The sequence below is a fragment of the Trachurus trachurus genome, assembly GCF_905171665.1.
Source record: "Trachurus trachurus genome assembly, chromosome: 5".
NCBI classification, from domain to species: domain Eukaryota; kingdom Metazoa; phylum Chordata; class Actinopteri; order Carangiformes; family Carangidae; genus Trachurus; species Trachurus trachurus.
In genome coordinates, this window is record NC_139896.1 from 10,165,085 (window position 1) to 10,182,047 (window position 16,963).

The 16,963-nt window shown below is 38.7% G+C and overlaps 2 protein-coding genes and 1 long non-coding RNA gene across 4 annotated transcripts in view; 1 reads left to right on the plus strand and 2 right to left on the minus strand.

Moving 5' to 3' along the window:
• cast (calpastatin) overlaps window positions 1-3,837 on the plus strand; it is a 30,106-nt gene extending 26,269 nt beyond the window's left edge. For both annotated transcript variants that reach the window (XM_083972233.1, XM_083972234.1), the window contains 8 exons: window positions 104-211; window positions 298-390; window positions 675-719; window positions 804-941; window positions 1,095-1,175; window positions 1,721-1,750; window positions 2,048-2,156; window positions 2,266-3,837. In XM_083972233.1, coding sequence (XP_083828359.1) covers window positions 104-211; window positions 298-390; window positions 675-719; window positions 804-941; window positions 1,095-1,175; window positions 1,721-1,750; window positions 2,048-2,146 — 594 coding nt within the window. In that variant the 3' untranslated portion in view covers window positions 2,147-2,156; window positions 2,266-3,837. The remainder of the gene's footprint in view (window positions 1-103; window positions 212-297; window positions 391-674; window positions 720-803; window positions 942-1,094; window positions 1,176-1,720; window positions 1,751-2,047; window positions 2,157-2,265) is intronic.
• Window positions 3,224-6,634, minus strand: cd8a (CD8a molecule). Its single transcript, XM_083972237.1, has 6 exons — window positions 6,388-6,634; window positions 5,930-6,247; window positions 5,740-5,838; window positions 5,483-5,587; window positions 5,166-5,205; window positions 3,224-4,702 (listed from the first exon to the last, which is right to left on the minus strand). The coding sequence occupies exons 1-6, from the start codon at window positions 6,434-6,436 to the stop codon at window positions 4,651-4,653; spliced, it is 663 nt and encodes a 220-aa protein (XP_083828363.1). The 5' UTR covers window positions 6,437-6,634; the 3' UTR covers window positions 3,224-4,650.
• A 6,735-nt stretch (window positions 6,635-13,369) lies between these two features.
• LOC310985953 lies at window positions 13,370-15,579 on the minus strand. The gene is made up of 6 exons (XR_014595385.1): window positions 15,399-15,579; window positions 14,304-14,390; window positions 14,053-14,139; window positions 13,843-13,876; window positions 13,644-13,704; window positions 13,370-13,491 (listed from the first exon to the last, which is right to left on the minus strand). It is a non-coding gene; the product is annotated as an uncharacterized lncRNA (long non-coding RNA).
• Between the last annotated feature and the right edge of the window lie 1,384 nt (window positions 15,580-16,963).

The following is a 16,963-nucleotide window of genomic DNA, read 5'->3' on the forward strand; positions in this document are numbered from 1 at the left end:
CACACACACACACACACACACTTAGCACTGCTCCGACCTTTTTCAACTACAAAGACTCTTCAAAATCCTCATAATCTCTTTTTTTTTTTTAATCTACACTCAGCTGGAAGCAGGAGCAGACAACGCCCTGGACGCTCTGTCAGACACCTTGAAGGACATTGCACCAGCCCCTCAGCCTGTCCCAGTGGTTCCTGCCAAAGACATGGTCAAGGTAGCCAACGCAAGAGAGAATATTTATAGTGTCGTCGTCATCCTCAGCAGAAACTTCAGCTGAACTGATTTGTTTTATCGCTGCAGGAGAAAAAGATCGCTGAGGAGAGGCTGATTAAGATGGGAGAGAGAGACGACTCACTGCCACCAGAGTACCAGCCCACTGAGGAGGATCTGAAGGTGAAACTGACCTCTATGTTTGTGTACATACTCTGTGTGATCATTACTATTATTACAATATGTGACAGATGTTATACTTCTGTTCTTCCTATAATGTTAAATAAGAGACATTTATTTGGTTTGTTAATTTCTGATTAAATAACATTCAAATTAAAGATATTACTCTTTGTTGAAGAGTTAAATATAAGTAAATGATGTTTACTTTGGCCATGTTTGTTTAGATATGATGCTCATTTGTTCATTTCTTTACTGTGCATCTAATGTTCATCCATTTCATTTTAAAGAAAATGGCAGAAGCAAAGGCAAAGGCAGCTGCAGCACCCAAGGAGGTGAGTTCATCTCAGAATAATATAAAGATAAAAATGCAGAATATGCAGATTGTGTTTAATTCCCTGTCTACTTTGTCCCTGTAGAAGACCATGGATGATTTAACAGCCCTGGATCTGCTGTCCAGCGATTTCTCTGCTGCTCCTAAGCCGGCGGCACCAGCTGCATCGTCTGCAGCCACAACGAAGCTGCAACCTCCTGTGCTGGACTCAGAGCCCCTGAAGGTAGCACAGAAAACAAACTGAGCCTAATTTTACCAGAATATTAACAAATTTAAGTTAAAAGTTGGACATTGTTCTACAAAAAACATTTCTGACTGTTGTTATTTCAGTACATGAACTGATTATGTGCTGATCATGTTTTGTTTTGTCTCCTAGCCAATGGCTGGTCCTGCTCTGGACTCCCTGTCTGGCACTCTTCTCCCAGATGCCATCAAGTCTAAATCAGACAAATCAAAGGTAAAAAGAACATCTGTGCGAGATCAAGATTCCTCCGTCAGTTCACAATATTTATTACTCTTGCAGCTTTATTTGATAAAAGCAGAAGAGTAACTGAAGACCAAATCAGATTTCTAAAAATTATACTTCAGAAATGTTTATCGAATGACTTTTTTCTATTCTGAATGAAAGATAATCATCATCAATGATCTTCAGTGCAATCACTTCAAAATGTGTCTCACAAGGTTTCTATTCACCTGCTCCAGCGTGAAATATAAGAGTTTTGAAGCTGTAAGACATTTTATGAATAGCTTTTGCAAGTTGGAGCAAGTCTCCACAGGCCCAGATCTAAAACTCTGCTGAGCCTGACATTTAATATTAACAATCTGTTACTAATAGCAGCTCATAAAGTACATTATGTTACTGCTGTAAAATACTTTTAGTTATCTTTGTCACATGGCGCCCTCTATAGGCCGTTTTACGAGCATCTCCTGTATCAGTGATCACCACCTCGCCACAGCAACGTGGAGCTGTTGGGCTTAACCAAGGTGTCAACTTTGTTACAGGGCAAGAGCAAGTCAAAGTCAAAGTCAAAAGTAAGAAAATGACCTGCTGCATGACGACGTATATATGAGTCTGTGCTTATAACCAAGCCAAAGCCCAAAAAAACAAAAAAAAAACAAAGTGGTGGATGGAGCTGATCTGCTCCTGCTGCCTGCAGCTGCATGTGACGCGCTCTCTCCTCTCTCTGCTTCGCCTCATGTCAACTTCCTCAAATAATGACCACATCAAAATCTGTATAATTATAATTAGTGCATGCAAAAGTGCTGCTGCTTCAGTTCTATTGTGTGTGTTTTTTTTGTTTTTTTTTAAACATAAATCTTGTGTTTCAGAAACACCATGCAGATGAGCCGTCTGCCGCTGACCAGCTATCAGCTCAGCTAAGCTCAGACGTTGTGCCAAAATCTACAAAGAAGGGAGGGAAGAGCTAGATACCACTTGGTGAGGTTCACCGTCATCATTTTCACAGTTTCACCTGAAAAAACAAAGTGAGGATAAATGTCCACACACATTTCCACTGACTGACTGTACGTGGCATCTGTTGTTGCAGGTTGTCGCAGGTGCAGTTTGTCCACGAGGCCACAGGGACGCGTCAGTGAGGGAGCTGCTCTCCGGAAAATTATTTTGTTTTTTTCTAGATTGTCAAGAATGTATACTGGATGAAAGACGAACCTAGACATGCCCTTAACACCTGCTCAACAAAACACACACACACACACATGCATAAATACACAGACACACACACACATCTGCGCACAGCACCTTTCTCGTTCGGTTTTACACGCATTCAAGAATGAGGAGCTTTCGTTTTCTCTCTTTGACTTTGAAGAAAACGAAAAGAAGACTTTTTAAAACGAGATGGATGTAAAGAATGAGCGATGAACAGACAAAGAATCGATGCAAACTGAGAAAGAGAAAGGAAAGTTAAGACATGTTAAAAAAGAAAAGAAACTGTTGTTGTTGTTGTTGTTGTTGTGCTGAGAGTGCTAAAGAGAGGAAGGTGTTGCTCATCAGAGTCGTGTCTGTACATCTCAGCTGACAGTTTCTATTTTTTCCAAAGATACACTAATATCACAACACACCTGTGGCGTAACCCTGCCGGTGCTGTGACGTTGGTTGGAGCGGTGGCGACTGTCGAGCTTGCGTGGGAGGGAGCAGTACGGAGTGGGTGTATAGTATCGGGGCTGTTTGTGCAATCTTGATGTCAGATGCCTTTAAGACACTAGTGTACAGCTTAGTTTGCTTTTATTTTGGACAGCACATAGTTTACATTTATTGAATTAAGTGGAGGATGGATTTCCAGGAGGTGTTCAGCTTCATTCAGTATCCGAGAGCTTCTTGCAAACGCCTTTTACTTTCTGTAGAGAAATATCTGTCAAGAGAAGGGTCTTTTTTTTAATTATGTATTTGGCCTTGTAGAGAAAAAGATTACGGCATCCAGAAGTGCACTTACAGTAGTGAACCAAGGTGGTTACAAGCTTTGTAAACTGGCCTTTTGTATAATGTAAAAAAAAAAAAAGAACAAAAAAAAAAAGTTTTTTTGCTCTATATAAGACAACACTGTATAATTAACAAAAAAGCTTTTAAACTGTAAAGTCAAATCACTATAATTTTCCCCGAGGTTTTTTTCATCATGTCAAAGGTTGTGTGTGGGTGTGAGTCAAGAGATATGAGAGATATTTTAGATGTGGGAAAACAAATGCAATAAAAGAAATGTAAAAATTAGAATGGTGTAGTTGTTATATGAGAGTCTGGTTTCTACAAACAGGAAACCGCGTAAAATATATAAATATATAACATTAACCACAATATCAAATCAATAGACACTATTTTCTTACAGGTGCAAGGGAAATGTGTTTGTATTAAAGTGAACAGGGGCAGAATCTCCTCAGAGTATTTTTCTCTTCTCCCGACTTGGTGGTTTTTCACTGTGCTCACAGCTGTAGCAGCCCACTTCCTCTAGACGTGGGGGGATTACAACAAAAACAAATATGTCTTTCGCTCAAACTTTATATTTTTGTGCCATGACCCTGAATGACTGATGGGGGTATGCAAGTGAGTGGGTTTGATGTGTTAAAAAAAAGAATTAAAAAGAAACATAAATAAAGAGAAATACAATTCATTTAAGCTGAGAGAGAATGATTGTCTACATTTTACTTTTTTATTTCATTTTATTTATACATTTTTTGCAAAAAAAAAAAAATCACATAGTGGGATCATTCTGAAATATACTGTACATAGCAATTGATAGAAAAATACGATTTGCTTATCTTTGCTTTGAAACTTGAAGAGATGAGAAATGCTATTTTGAAGAAAAACAGCAACAAAAGCCTGAATATTGTAGAAAAGGATTAAAAAATACTGCAGGGTGTAACGTTAAGCAGAGTAAATAGCTTTCTTAACTGCTGTTATTTAAGGTTAAATCACAAAACCCAGTTCAACAGCACAGTAACTACGTTCAGATGTCTAAAAAGGAAAGAAAATCATTCACTGTTAGAAGCAGCATATAACTATAAATGAAATCTATACAAAAGCAAAATAAAGTAAAAACATTCTCAGGTTTCAAAAAATAGGGAAATAAGCATGTCAGAATAGTGAAGTTTAATATTCTTGGTTTCTATTTGGTTTCCATTCCGTTTTCTGCATCTATCGAGATTTCACTGGGACTGAACCAACACAGCATCAATGTCGGATCATGATATTTCATTACAAGAGTTTAGACTGAATGTGATCAACGTGTGGTCGAAGTGCACTTAATGTTGGCAATGAAAAGCTTCATGCAGTATTTGATGTACTGAACACATGAACAAACTTTAAACAAACTTTATATTTTCTCTCATGCGCAGCGAGAATATTTTAGGTCACCAATTATCAAATTGTCATAAAACTGTAAATGAGATGAAGAGATCAACACAACGCTGTGGAACGACTGCTTTTAAACGTATCTGTTGGCCATCATCGGCTGTTTTCCAGGAGCCATCCGTGGCCTGCAGATTCAGAAATAATATAATTAACAGATTATTTCAGTGACTCAGCACAGTTATCACAATGAATGTAAAAATGGAAACAGGGCCGTAGCTGCACAGAGGTCAGTTTCTCAAAGAGGAATTCAATTTTGATATTGGAATAAAAATTTTAAATACATCTTTTAAAAAAAAAAGGATTTCAATTCTGTGTAATCGTAATTATTTATTATTTATTTATTAGTCAATTTCTGTCAAATTTCTTTGAACAAAACTGCTTTATTTAAAGCTATATTCATATAGAGAGAGAATTATAGCAAATTTAAAAATATTATTTGTACTAATACTAATGATTATAATAATTACAAAAAAAAAACACCTTGATTTTAATGTCTGAGCTGAGGGAGGAGGGTTTGAACTAATGACCTTTGGCTACGGCCCCAATTTGAACAACCGCATTGACTAATGAGATTAATAAGTATCTTACTTTCTCTTGTAATGGTGCGGGCATCGCCGTGTCCTTGTATCTACAGCCAAAGCAGAGGTATTATTTTTTTTAAAAACTCATGCAAATCGTGACACACATATCACAGCAGAGTCAACAAGATAAAAAAAATATATAAACTCAATCACAAAAGAAGAAGGAGAAACAAATGTCAGGGAGGAAATGTAGAATTCAACCCAGCAGGTTTCAGCTTTACTGACTGCATCCTCATCATGATCTCACATCACTCAACAACACTGTCACATAAATGAAGTAGAGGAAGCTGTTTCTTTCAGCTTCGAGCTCTGAGATGAACTTACGATTGCAGTATAAGGTGACGATGATGAGGAGCAGGAGGAGAAGGCCGCAGCCACCGGCCAGTGGACCCAGGATGATAGTAGAGCAGAACAAGGCGCTTTTCTCCCCTGAGACGAGACGACAACTCATTTAACACCTTTTTTCTACCGTCAAAGAAGCTCTACATAGAAAACACTGTAGTTTGGACTCAGCTACACTGTAAAAGAAGAAAAAATAGATGTGTTGAAGTTCTGCTGCACTGTTAAAAATGAACATTTACCTTTATTGTTGTTGTTTCCACAAAGACAGGGTTTGGTCGTTGCCACTATACTTCGGTTGGTAGTGACGACCTGTGGTGGTTTTGTCGTAGGTTCAACTTCTATTTTTTAGAAGAAAAAGGAAAAATATCAGAGTTGGTGAAAAGTTTCCATCATGTCATGATGAGATGAGACTTTTAAGGCCAAACTCACTTCCTCTCAGCCGGGTTGTTTGTCCAAACTGCAGTGTATTGCTGACAATTATGGCACAGCTGTAGACGCCGCTGTCACTGGCTTTTTTGAAAGATTTCAATGTGAGAATGTTTTTGTTCTTCATATTTTCATCACTGAAGTTTTCAGGGAGGCTACCACGCTTTAATCTGCCATCCATGTCAAAAGATGCAATGAACTCCATGCCTGATTTATCCAGAACTCGAAACCACATGATTGTTGAGGCCAATGGAGTCTTGCATGTAATTTCAACATTGCCCCCCTCGTTTACTACTTTGTCTTCAGCTCTTGAGGCCATTTCTAAAAGATGTGATAAAATAAAAAACATTAGTAGGCTGTACTTCACCTAATATCAACAAGCAAAAACACACAATAGCCTTTCAAAACTGTCTCATGACGGTGAATAGATTTTTTAAAAGTAAAATTAAGGTTCAACTTACTTTGACAAAACACCAGAATCGCCAGAATCCGAATCCATTTTTGTGCCATTTTAATGTCGCAGGCGGCAAAAGTTACTGAGCAGGTCTTTGTGGAGCTTGTTGGGGGCTGTAACAGAGATAATTCGGTGAGATATCACACCACGCCCCACCTGTAACCTTCTTCTCTGCTGTGTCAAATGGGATCATTGCAGCAGCGCGTTGCAGAGGCCTTCTGCAGCACCATCGTGGTCTGCAACAAGTTTTTGAAGTGGAGCCCACCGATGTGCACTTACACTCCTCTGCCTCTGGTTTGAAGCATCGAACTGTTTTCATCCACAGTCTACAGTACTGACACACAAACGCAGCACCGCACAGTATGTAGGCTGAAGAGGATGAGGTATAGGCTATGGGGAAGTGTAAAAACAGCAAACGGAGCAGTATATTATCTGTGTGTGTGAGTGTGTGAGCAGAACACAACACAACCTAATGGTGCATTCAATTCTCCATGTTTAAATGTAGATATAAATGTGTCCTGCATTGCTGTGTTGTTACCTTTGACTAAACCTTCCTGCTTGTAATGTGACAACAGGATTTAATGTTCTACAATATGATATATGATATATCTATATATGTGCGATTGAGCTGCCAAAGTGAGTTAGTGTGATAGAAATGGGTTAACACAAAGTCCTTTTAACACCTCACTCTCTCTGTTGCACGGAAACTGAGCGCGTGTTTTGTGAGTGTGCCCGGAAGTTGTTTTGGTGTAACAAGAAGCACCTGAAACAACCACAGCACCAGGCCATGTTGATGAACTTTGAAGAGCCCAGAAGCCTCTTCAAGAGACCCAACACAACAACACACATTTTTTTATTTTTTTTTTATTTAACCTTTATTTAACCAGGCAGAATCAATTAAGAACAAGTTCACCACATGGTGTGATCGGGTCAAAGACTTCACTGTAACACCGACAGCAACTGATTCAAACTGTGGGTCAAAGGTCATTACACCAGATCGTGTATTAATTATGCATCAAAAATAAATGAACGAACATGTCTAAAATGAAATAAATAAATAAAATAAGTATCATCAAATCATAATATGCACAAGTTTGAAAAATGAGTACTTTTTAAAATTCCCACCCCTTTCTACTCATCATGGTGTGTATATACAGTATATCAATATACAGTATATCTACTACATAAATATCCATATCAATATGTATGTAAATTGCAAAGTGTTTTGAGACCATGTTGCATGGTGATTCTACACTTTAAAGGGATAGTTCAACATTTTGGCAAATTCGCCCATTGCAATAATTCCCATAGTCATAGGGATAGGTGAATTACCTTTAATTGTCGGTGCAAGTTGTTTTGAGATCCGCGGGGCAGAGACTCGAGCTGCTCAGTGAACACAATGGAGGTAAATGGTACAGACAGTAGTCCCCTGTCCCTCATCAAACTAATAAAATACACAATCACAATAATCATGTATAATTTTGTAACATTAGGACAGATGAAGCAAATACTCAGAACTACTTGTGCTTTTGAACTCACTCCGCCCAGCAGCCGTGTCTGGAATGTAGTTCCGGTTACACATTTGTCTCGAAAACAAACTCTGTCTCGTAATCTTATGATTATTTCATTCATAGTGTGGTGAATGTGCAGGTCACACCTTCTCCACAAGGGTGGTTTGGAGCTGTTGGATTGTGTATTTGATGAGTTTGATGAGGGACAGGAGACTACTGTTTCTACCATTCGCTGAGCAGCTCACGTCTCTGCCCCACGGATCTCAAAACAACATGCACTGACAATTAAATCTAATCTAGATCTAATGACTATAGGGATGGCAATGGGCGAATTTGCTAAAATGTTGAATCCCTTAAAATAAAGATTTATTTATTTATTCATTCATTTATTTATTGATATACTGTACTATATTAATATCCATATCAAACATATATACTACATATAAAAATCTATAAAACATTAAAAAAGAGCAAACAAATAATCGAGGCATTAAAAGTAATTTGCCCTAACATGTTATTATGACGCTATCTTTGACAACCCAAGTTGCTTTTGCCTTCAGAACTTCTTAAAATGCTTTACTTTATTTTTTGCCATTCACTCTCAGCTGGTGTCTTTTAAGTGTTTAAATATTGTATTTTAAAATTCTGTTAATTCATTGAAATAAACCTGTTGAATTATAGAATTACCTCACATGATGACAGACTTCAAGAGCTGCATCTGTGCTGCACTGCACGTCTCACTACATCACACACTGCTGACAACCAGCACTACATGTCTGCAGCACGGTGAACATTTGAACAACTAGATGGCAGTAAAAGCAGGATTTGTTGCCCTTTCGCCATGCATAGAAACAGTAAAACACTGATCATTACACAACACATTTCCAAAAACCTGATTGACCGGGGCTCAACTCTTAATGTGTGTTTGGCACGAGTGGCCGTCACCTCGACAAACAGATGTCACAGGCACAGCAGGTGTTTTTAGACACTGAGAGCTGAAAAAAAAGAAAACAACAGAGTTAATGGAAAACACCTGCTGTGACATCAGAGGATGGGGCGGGCGGGGGGCTATATGTGTTTGTGACATCACAGAGCAGAAGCTCAACATCTCACACTGATCTTCTGCTCACAGCTAGAGGAGTCATGGTCTGAAACGTCAAGTCATTTTTTGTCTTTTTTTGTTTTGTTTTGTCTATATATGTGAACACAACTATAAGACCTGGCTCTATGAAGTCATAGCAACAATTAAACATCATATCACGTGTGTGTGTCACTTGATATGAAATCTGTTGTAGGAAGTAAAACTTCCTTCACACATGAGTTGAGGAGAGCGTCGGTGGCTATGGCGCAACTCAGGACTCGTCTCATTTCCTGTTCAGTGGTGGAAAGTAAATGCACCGATTTAGTAATGGGCAATACTAGCTGACATTTGCCTCTGCTATGGTGGGCGATTTGTCTGTTCCACTGGTGGGTGGAGACGAGGAGAAAAGACAAAGAGAAACAAACAGAGAGAGGGAGTGATTGTAATAACACAGAGAGAGAGGAGGAGACGGGGTTGTGTTTCATTAAGCTCCACTGGGGAACATTGTGTTATTCCCTCATAAAGCAGATGCTTTTCCATAAACTTTAACTTTGATTTCTGTGTTTCATAAACTACTTTGACATTTATTGCAGATGAAAGCCTGATGGAAACCAGGTTACTTTCAGGTTTTGTGTCATTTTCAGTAATCAGGGGATTCTGTTGATGCTCGGTCTCAGAGGGGAGACCCAGTCAAAACGCTCTCAGTCAGCCCACTTCACCTTTCCATAGCTCCCTTTCACACTGACTCACTCACCAACACACACACCTGCATGGGCTTCCCTGTCTTAGTCACACAGGGGGTATCCAACCTGAAACTTGAATGGGAGTCTGTGTGAGTGTGTTGGTGTGTGTGCAATGTAGTGGGTGACCAGGGAAAGCCGGTGCATGAGAGAGTCCCCTGCACATTAACTTTGCCTGACATTTAAACGCAGTCAGGAAAGACGTCTTTACACACACAAAAAAAGAAATAGCAGCATCTTAATACAGGAGTAGATGAGCATCGGTGCTTCTTCACCAGTCTGCTTCTCTTCACCAGTCACTGCTGTACTGGCTGCTTCGGGCTTTGTGGGATATGAAGCTGTGAAAAGGAAACCAAGAGCAACTAGAGGTGTAAGTAGAAATGGAGGAAGCATGTATGCGATGCCTGAACTCTCTTGTTCATCATTTGGTGTGTTACTGTAGCAGGACTTCCTGTTGGGACTGTGTATGTGGGATTGGAAAATAATCTTCATGTTTCAATTTACATTTTTATTTCTGGCGTTTACAAAGAAACCTGGAATCATTTAGATAAATATGTAAATGTATATCTAATATGCAGATGTCACTGTTCCATGGTACATATAGGGTTTATATACAGTATGTATTAGGTGATCGTCCTACAGTTCAAATTGTGTGTGTGACATTTGACCTGTAGAAATATACGACTCTCACAGAAAAGTCTGTAAAAACTGTAAAACTTGACGAGACATATTACATAGTATGTTGTCTGTGTGGTATTTGTATAATCTCACTCCGATGCATTTACATTTCAAACATTTACATGTTTGAAAATTTATATTTTACAATTCTGTCTGTATGTGTACGTTCACTTGTTACATGATTTAAACATAATGGTTTTTATATGTATAATCATTGTATGTGTGTGTGTGTGTGTGTGTGTGTGTGTGTGTGATCAGTTATGTGCGGCACATTGTCTGTAACTGGTAGAACTCACTCATGAATACGTTACACCATCTCATGCGGAGAAAGTTCGTTGTAGTGCTTTTTAAGGCACTTTACATGTACCAGTAGTCTAAATATGTGCCTACAACTGAATTTACAAAAAGACACTTGTTAGGTCAAGAATAAATAAGTTATTTTAGTTTAGTTTGTTTGTTTAGTTTTTATGTGTAGAATATGTATATATATATATATATATACACATGTTTTTTGTGTAATAATTTCAGATGAAATCAAACAGAAATTAGACAGAAATTAAAGTTGCAATATGCATTTTTAACAAAAATCTAATTAGTGGAATCTATATTAATTTTAAAATGAAAACATAGTAACATACATACAAAATGATAGAAATGCATGTAGAATAAAGATAGCCTATATATACATCTACATATAGAAATAAAATAGGATTTCTCTCTAAAGCTTTATAGTTTTGAGAGATAATTAAATACGACTTAAATTTACATAACATATTTCGGGTGTAGTGATGTCTTTGGTTTGTCTGTTAAACGCAATTATCAAAATTCACACCAACGGTTTAAAAAGTATATAGTGTATAGTTAATATGATCTTTACATATTAATGTATTTACGTACTTTGTTTTTATAGTTCACTGCTGTTGGATTTTTACAATAGAAACATCAGACGACCCTCTGCTCTGCTGACATGTGCATTCACTGTTTCCTGGAACTGATAAATGTGATTACATTATTTCCTGAATCGTCTACAAAGAATCGTAACTCTAAACCGTTTATAGTTTATTATGGACATGTAACTGAACTAAATTACAACATTTCTGGAATAAATGCTGCATTTGTAAAAGTGCTGTTCAGTTTTCTTAGAGTTTCGTAGAGTTTATCTGGCAGCTGAATGAAACACAGGACCATCTTGCTTTGATCGTACATGTGATACAGCACAAAGGCAAAATGTTGAAGACTGTGTTTGATTTTATAAACTTTATTTAACCAGTGTATTTACAGGAATTTGTCAAACATGTTCCTTCACTGTCCTTATGGTTTACTTTAACAGTAAAACACCTCTGCCACACACATACATACATATGCATTGTTAATGAGGATTTACATTGTATTAAAATGCATTTGCCAATACAGGTGTATCTTTCTATCACATCCAATAAAACACATGCAACAATACATTGTCTTCATGTCTTTATAAAAGTTTTTTTTTCTTGTTGCATCTCAACTGTAACACTTCTTTAGTCTTTCTCTCTCTGTCAGTGCTTGTGGTTCGGTCTGTGGTGCGTTTGCGGTCGTTTTGTTTCAGACTAGATGAAGAGCTCAAAGCTGAGCGGAGCGATAGCATCTCAGCGAACAAGGCGGCTCTCTCTCCTTTTTCTCCAGCACACAGGAAAAGGTCGTGCACACTCCCCGAGACCTGACGAAACCCTCAGCTCAGTCGCTTCTCTCTTACACTTTCAATCAATCGCACAGGTGTGCATGTGTACTGCCTGAGTGTGTATTTGTGTGTAGAGAAAGAGAGAGAGAGACAGCAGCTGATACACACTGTTATAAAATGACTTTTTGGATTGAAGGTTGTAACATTAGAGCTCGTTGCCTCACAGGTTCAACAGAAACTGAATATGATGCAAGTTTACACATCAAAAACTGAAGGAAGAAACAAAACTCTGTCACTCACCTACTCAACTTCCGCCAAACACAATATTGACGATGGAAGTACAACACCCACTTCCACACCTCTCTCTCCTCTCTTACACACACACACACACACACACACACACACACACACACACACACACACACACACACACACACACACACACACACACACACACACACACACACACACACACACACACACACACATACAACTCTTTCAGATGTGCAACACACATCTTTTAAATGTAGGATTTGGTGAACTAGGTTGTTTCTTTGTGTAATTCCTAACAATCTGGAGACACACACACGGGTGATTGACCTCTGGGTTACACTGGTATTTTTCATTCTGCTGCAAAAGTGCCGTTGAGCAAGGCACTCAAACCCAAAATGTTAGTAATCTGGAGGTAATTTTTCAATTTTTCTCTTATCTCTGTGTATAGGAGACAGTAAAGTGTTGTACAAAAAGAAAATTTTCCTCCAGATTGGTTTAAAAGTCAAAACAGAAAACACAATAACTTATCAAACTCATAAAAAGGAGTGAGGCTCAGTTGTAAATTATTGAAAATATACACTTTTATTGACGTATCACATTTATGCTCCCAGAACTATCATACCTTGCTGTTTTCTCAATGATGGGTGTGTGAACTTTAACATTTAAAGACACAGTGAAAGACACAAAAACACAAATAAATATCAAAGAACAAAAAAGCAACTGAGCAAATACAGAAATTTCTATTTAGCTGTTTTATGGTCTACCTGCTTCTTTTATGTGAATAAGTCAGATTACATTTCTGCGTGAAGGAACACACGGTATGTCTGTATCACAATTCAGGCTTTGAGGAAACATTGCAGCTGTGTTTTGTCCTGTACAGTCACAAACCTGACTACAGTTGCTCGATAACACACCTTGAACAGTGTTTTGCAGAAGTTATCACACATGGGATATTTAAAGCTGGTCTTTTAAAATATGTAACAAAAATGAGTCAATATATTACAATATGTTACACGGCTGCTGCTGCTGCTGCTGCTGCTGCTGCTGCTGCTGCTGCTGCTGCTGAAGATGTAAAACTCTTCTGCGCATCTGAACACGACATGTTGTTAGCAGAGTAGATGACGTCCTTCAGGATCCTCCGGACATCGGCTCAAATGAAATAATCCAGTCACTGAAATCACAAACACAAGAGTCAGTGTGTAGAAGATCTTCAATAATCACACAACAAATAAAGCCTGTTATTCATCATGTCTAATAGTGTAATAGTAACATTTTGCATAGTGACAAACATCACGCATACAATATATGTGATTATATACATACTCTGAGTCACACATGAGCTGCAGATGCTGCGCTTCATCTTTATCTGGGCATGTGTGGCTTCCTTAATACAGAACAAAAGAACAAAGACATTGAAGTAAGTCACAGAGTTACAGAAGCAAGATTAAACAAAGAATGTAGAGAATGAAGAATATTTGCTATTACTGTATGCAGAAAAATACTCCTGTAGTGATTTACTTACTTCTGGAAGTGGTGGCGACATTTTTTGGGAAGCCCTGTGAGCAAGAATATGTCCGAACAGTCAGCGATACAAACTATATGCAATATATATCAATACATTTGTACAGTGACTTTCATTTGAAAGTTGTTCAAATAGTTTGACGACCATTTGTGAACATAATTTGCCAGATATCCCGCCATGATTCTCTGTAAATGATGCACTTCTACTCACGGTTGAAGTAGCACAGTACGCAGACGAGACCCAGACCCAGACCCGCAGTGAGTCCGACCAACGGCCACAGGACCGTGGTGCCGCAGCCTGCAACAAACACACAATACACACAACATATGTTAAAAAAAAAAACGTATTTATGACTTATTGCATAAATTTGTAACTTTGTAAACTTATAAAGTCATATTTTTAGGCAGCAGGGCTTCATGCAGATAAGTGCATACAATTGTTTGTCTTTTCATGTAACTCACCCTGTGAAGGATTGTTCTTGTTGCAGTTACAATTGCGCTTAGGTGGCGGTTTAGGTCTTGTCACAGGAGGTTGTGTTGGAGCGGACACTGTCAGATAAAGACCAGAGGACAGTGAGGACTTAACACACAAAACGAAGAGAGACTGTAAAGAAGCTTTTAAGGAAAGATTAAAGATTTGCTTGAAAAAGGTCTAGCACCGAAACGTTGCAATGCAATAAATTCTGCAAGTTGGCCATGTGTGCGGGAACTCTTCTTTTCTAAGGAAAGATTAAATAAAACCTGGCCTTTTTGAACTTCATATATTTCTGGCTTTCCATAAAATGATATGATATATATTCGAGCCAGGATCTCAACATCGCACAACACAAATTCTCTCAACAGATGCATCTTGCATGTTGTTTGGCTTCCTATGAGACCAGTGGACAACGTCTCTTTACACTTTTCTCTATTTTCAGCTCAAAGACGTTCACGTCCTGACGGATGAACTCTGCTCATACACAGATACGATACGCTCACCTACCGAAACTTTTACTACTGGTTTTACTTTACATTATATGACCATTATATGACCATTATATGACCGGGCCGCACCAGCTGGCCACAAATAAGAGCTCAGCCTCCAATATTTCTCATGCACACCTGTTACACATCTCAACAGAAGCAGCAGCAGCAGCTGTACTCAGGTTCAGAGACTTCAAAGTGTTTGTATCAGACGGCCACACCCAGATATGGAGGGCAAACTGTTAGGGGGCTGATGTCGTAGATTCTGGTCAAAACAGTTACATACTCAGAAGAAAGACTTTTTTTATGTAGCTACTATATTAGACGACAGCAGGGAACGGTAGAGAGGAGAAAGAGGAGACAAAGTTCCCTCAACGAGCTCAAACTGGCTACGCCGCAGCACGTGTGCGCAGATATTCAGTGGCACATCGTGTTTTAAAGTCAAAATATTTATTATAAGATCAATTTCAATATAATGCTTTTTTTTTATTAAATACTTAGCCACTTAAATCAATTACACACACATCCACCACATTAAAAACTCAACAGCTTCTTGATATGAAACACTTGCACTTGAGACTTCAGCATACAAACCTCCGGGCCACAGACGACTCCCAGGTTTCCAGATGTCTGTGTTTTTGTTGTCCTTCAGGAGACAGGAATAAGATCCTTTGTCCTCCACAGTCACGCTTTTGATGCGCAACTGAAATGTGCTACCTCTCTTGGTAAATTTAAACTGTGACTCTACCACATCAGACACGTAGGTAGAACGATCAGCGTTGTTGTGTTTGCCCAGGTACTGTATTTTGTCCGAACTGGAAATACTGCGAAACCAGAAGACAGTGTCGCAAGCGAAGCTGCCGCAGTCGCACTCAACAGTCACTGGACTGGAGATGATGGGATGGTAAAGGTCTTTGACGGGTTCTTGGATCATGACCTGGCTCGAACCTACAGGTGGAAACAGAGGGACATTTGAGATTTGATTAGACTTATGGTTGTAGTACAAAATAGTACAAAATACAGTCGGCAGTGGGAGTTGACAGCCACATACCATTGACGGTTGGGGTTCTCAGACGCTATACAACAAAGTCAAGGCCGCACACTCAAACTTTCAAGCACAATGAGTTTCCTAAAAGTACTCAGTCAGTACTCGGCTTCGTTTCGACGTCTGAGGCCGACTTGGCCGTGATTTGGTTCCCTGAAAGGTTTGAGGAAAAGCAGCAGCCGTACATCTGCAGTCCGTAGGTCAGTCCATATTTAACGTTAATAATAAAGTTAAAGCACAAACTAGTGTTTGTGCTTCGAGCAAGGCCGAAGAACGTAACCAGCAATATAAAAACACCATCACCAGAGTGGAAATGTCGAACTGTGAAGAAACCTCCTGTATATACACTGTAAAATTGCGACGGTGACATTTTGAAATTGCCAAACTGGGGGACTGTGTGTTTTTTTGTAGTGTTGAAAGGACATCTTCATTAAAAGAGATGTTTTATCTAAATTTAGAACCAGTCCTGATGCTTTTTTTTGGTTTATTTTCATGTCAGGTACGTAGACGTGCACCTGTCGCAATCACCAGTCTTGTGAAATATGTTAAAGTCAGCGACAGTTCAAAGGCGGCCTGCGTTTCAAAGGTTAAAGCTCTTTGGTTCTTAGGTGAATTATCATGTTGTTCTCTCCAGTTTATATGAAACACATACATACATATATGTGAATAGCGTGGTGCTCAAGAATGCACCAAACTAATACAGACTGAATTTAGTGAGTTGACTAAAACAGAACGATACAGTTCATTTCAATGTCTCGACGGAGCCATAATGTTAAAGTGATGTAATATAAAATTGACAGTGACACAGATCTACTGCAGAGCAGATAGTACATGTACTGTATATAAATCATGTGCACCAGTATTATTGTACTATTCAAAGACCACAAGACAAAGTATACTGCTCCGTGGTTTGACCCTCTGAGTTTTAACAAATGAATCAAAATGCATGGTGTATTCAAACTGTCTCGGACTCAAACAAGAAATTTCACCTTTCAGCTCAAACTATGGCTGGAAAAGTTTTAGACATAATTCAAGTTAAACATCAGACACACAACTGAGGATTAGTAGACAACAACACATCCCTCGCTACAGGCCGCTGGTGTCGACAACGCCG

What these genes read in the sequence shown, in the direction of transcription:
- cd8a (XM_083972237.1), bottom strand. Translation starts at nt 6,436, where the DNA reads ATGGCACAAAAATGGATTCGGATTCTGGCGATTCTGGTGTTTTGTCAA. An exon ending in GATTCTGGTGTTTTGTCAAA is followed by an intron (nt 6,248 to 6,387) that starts GTAAGTTGAACC and finishes CACATCTTTTAG; the next exon opens with AAATGGCCTCAAGAGCTGAA. An exon ending in TGGAAACAACAACAATAAAG is followed by an intron (nt 5,588 to 5,739) that starts GTAAATGTTCAT and finishes GTCTCGTCTCAG; the next exon opens with GGGAGAAAAGCGCCTTGTTC.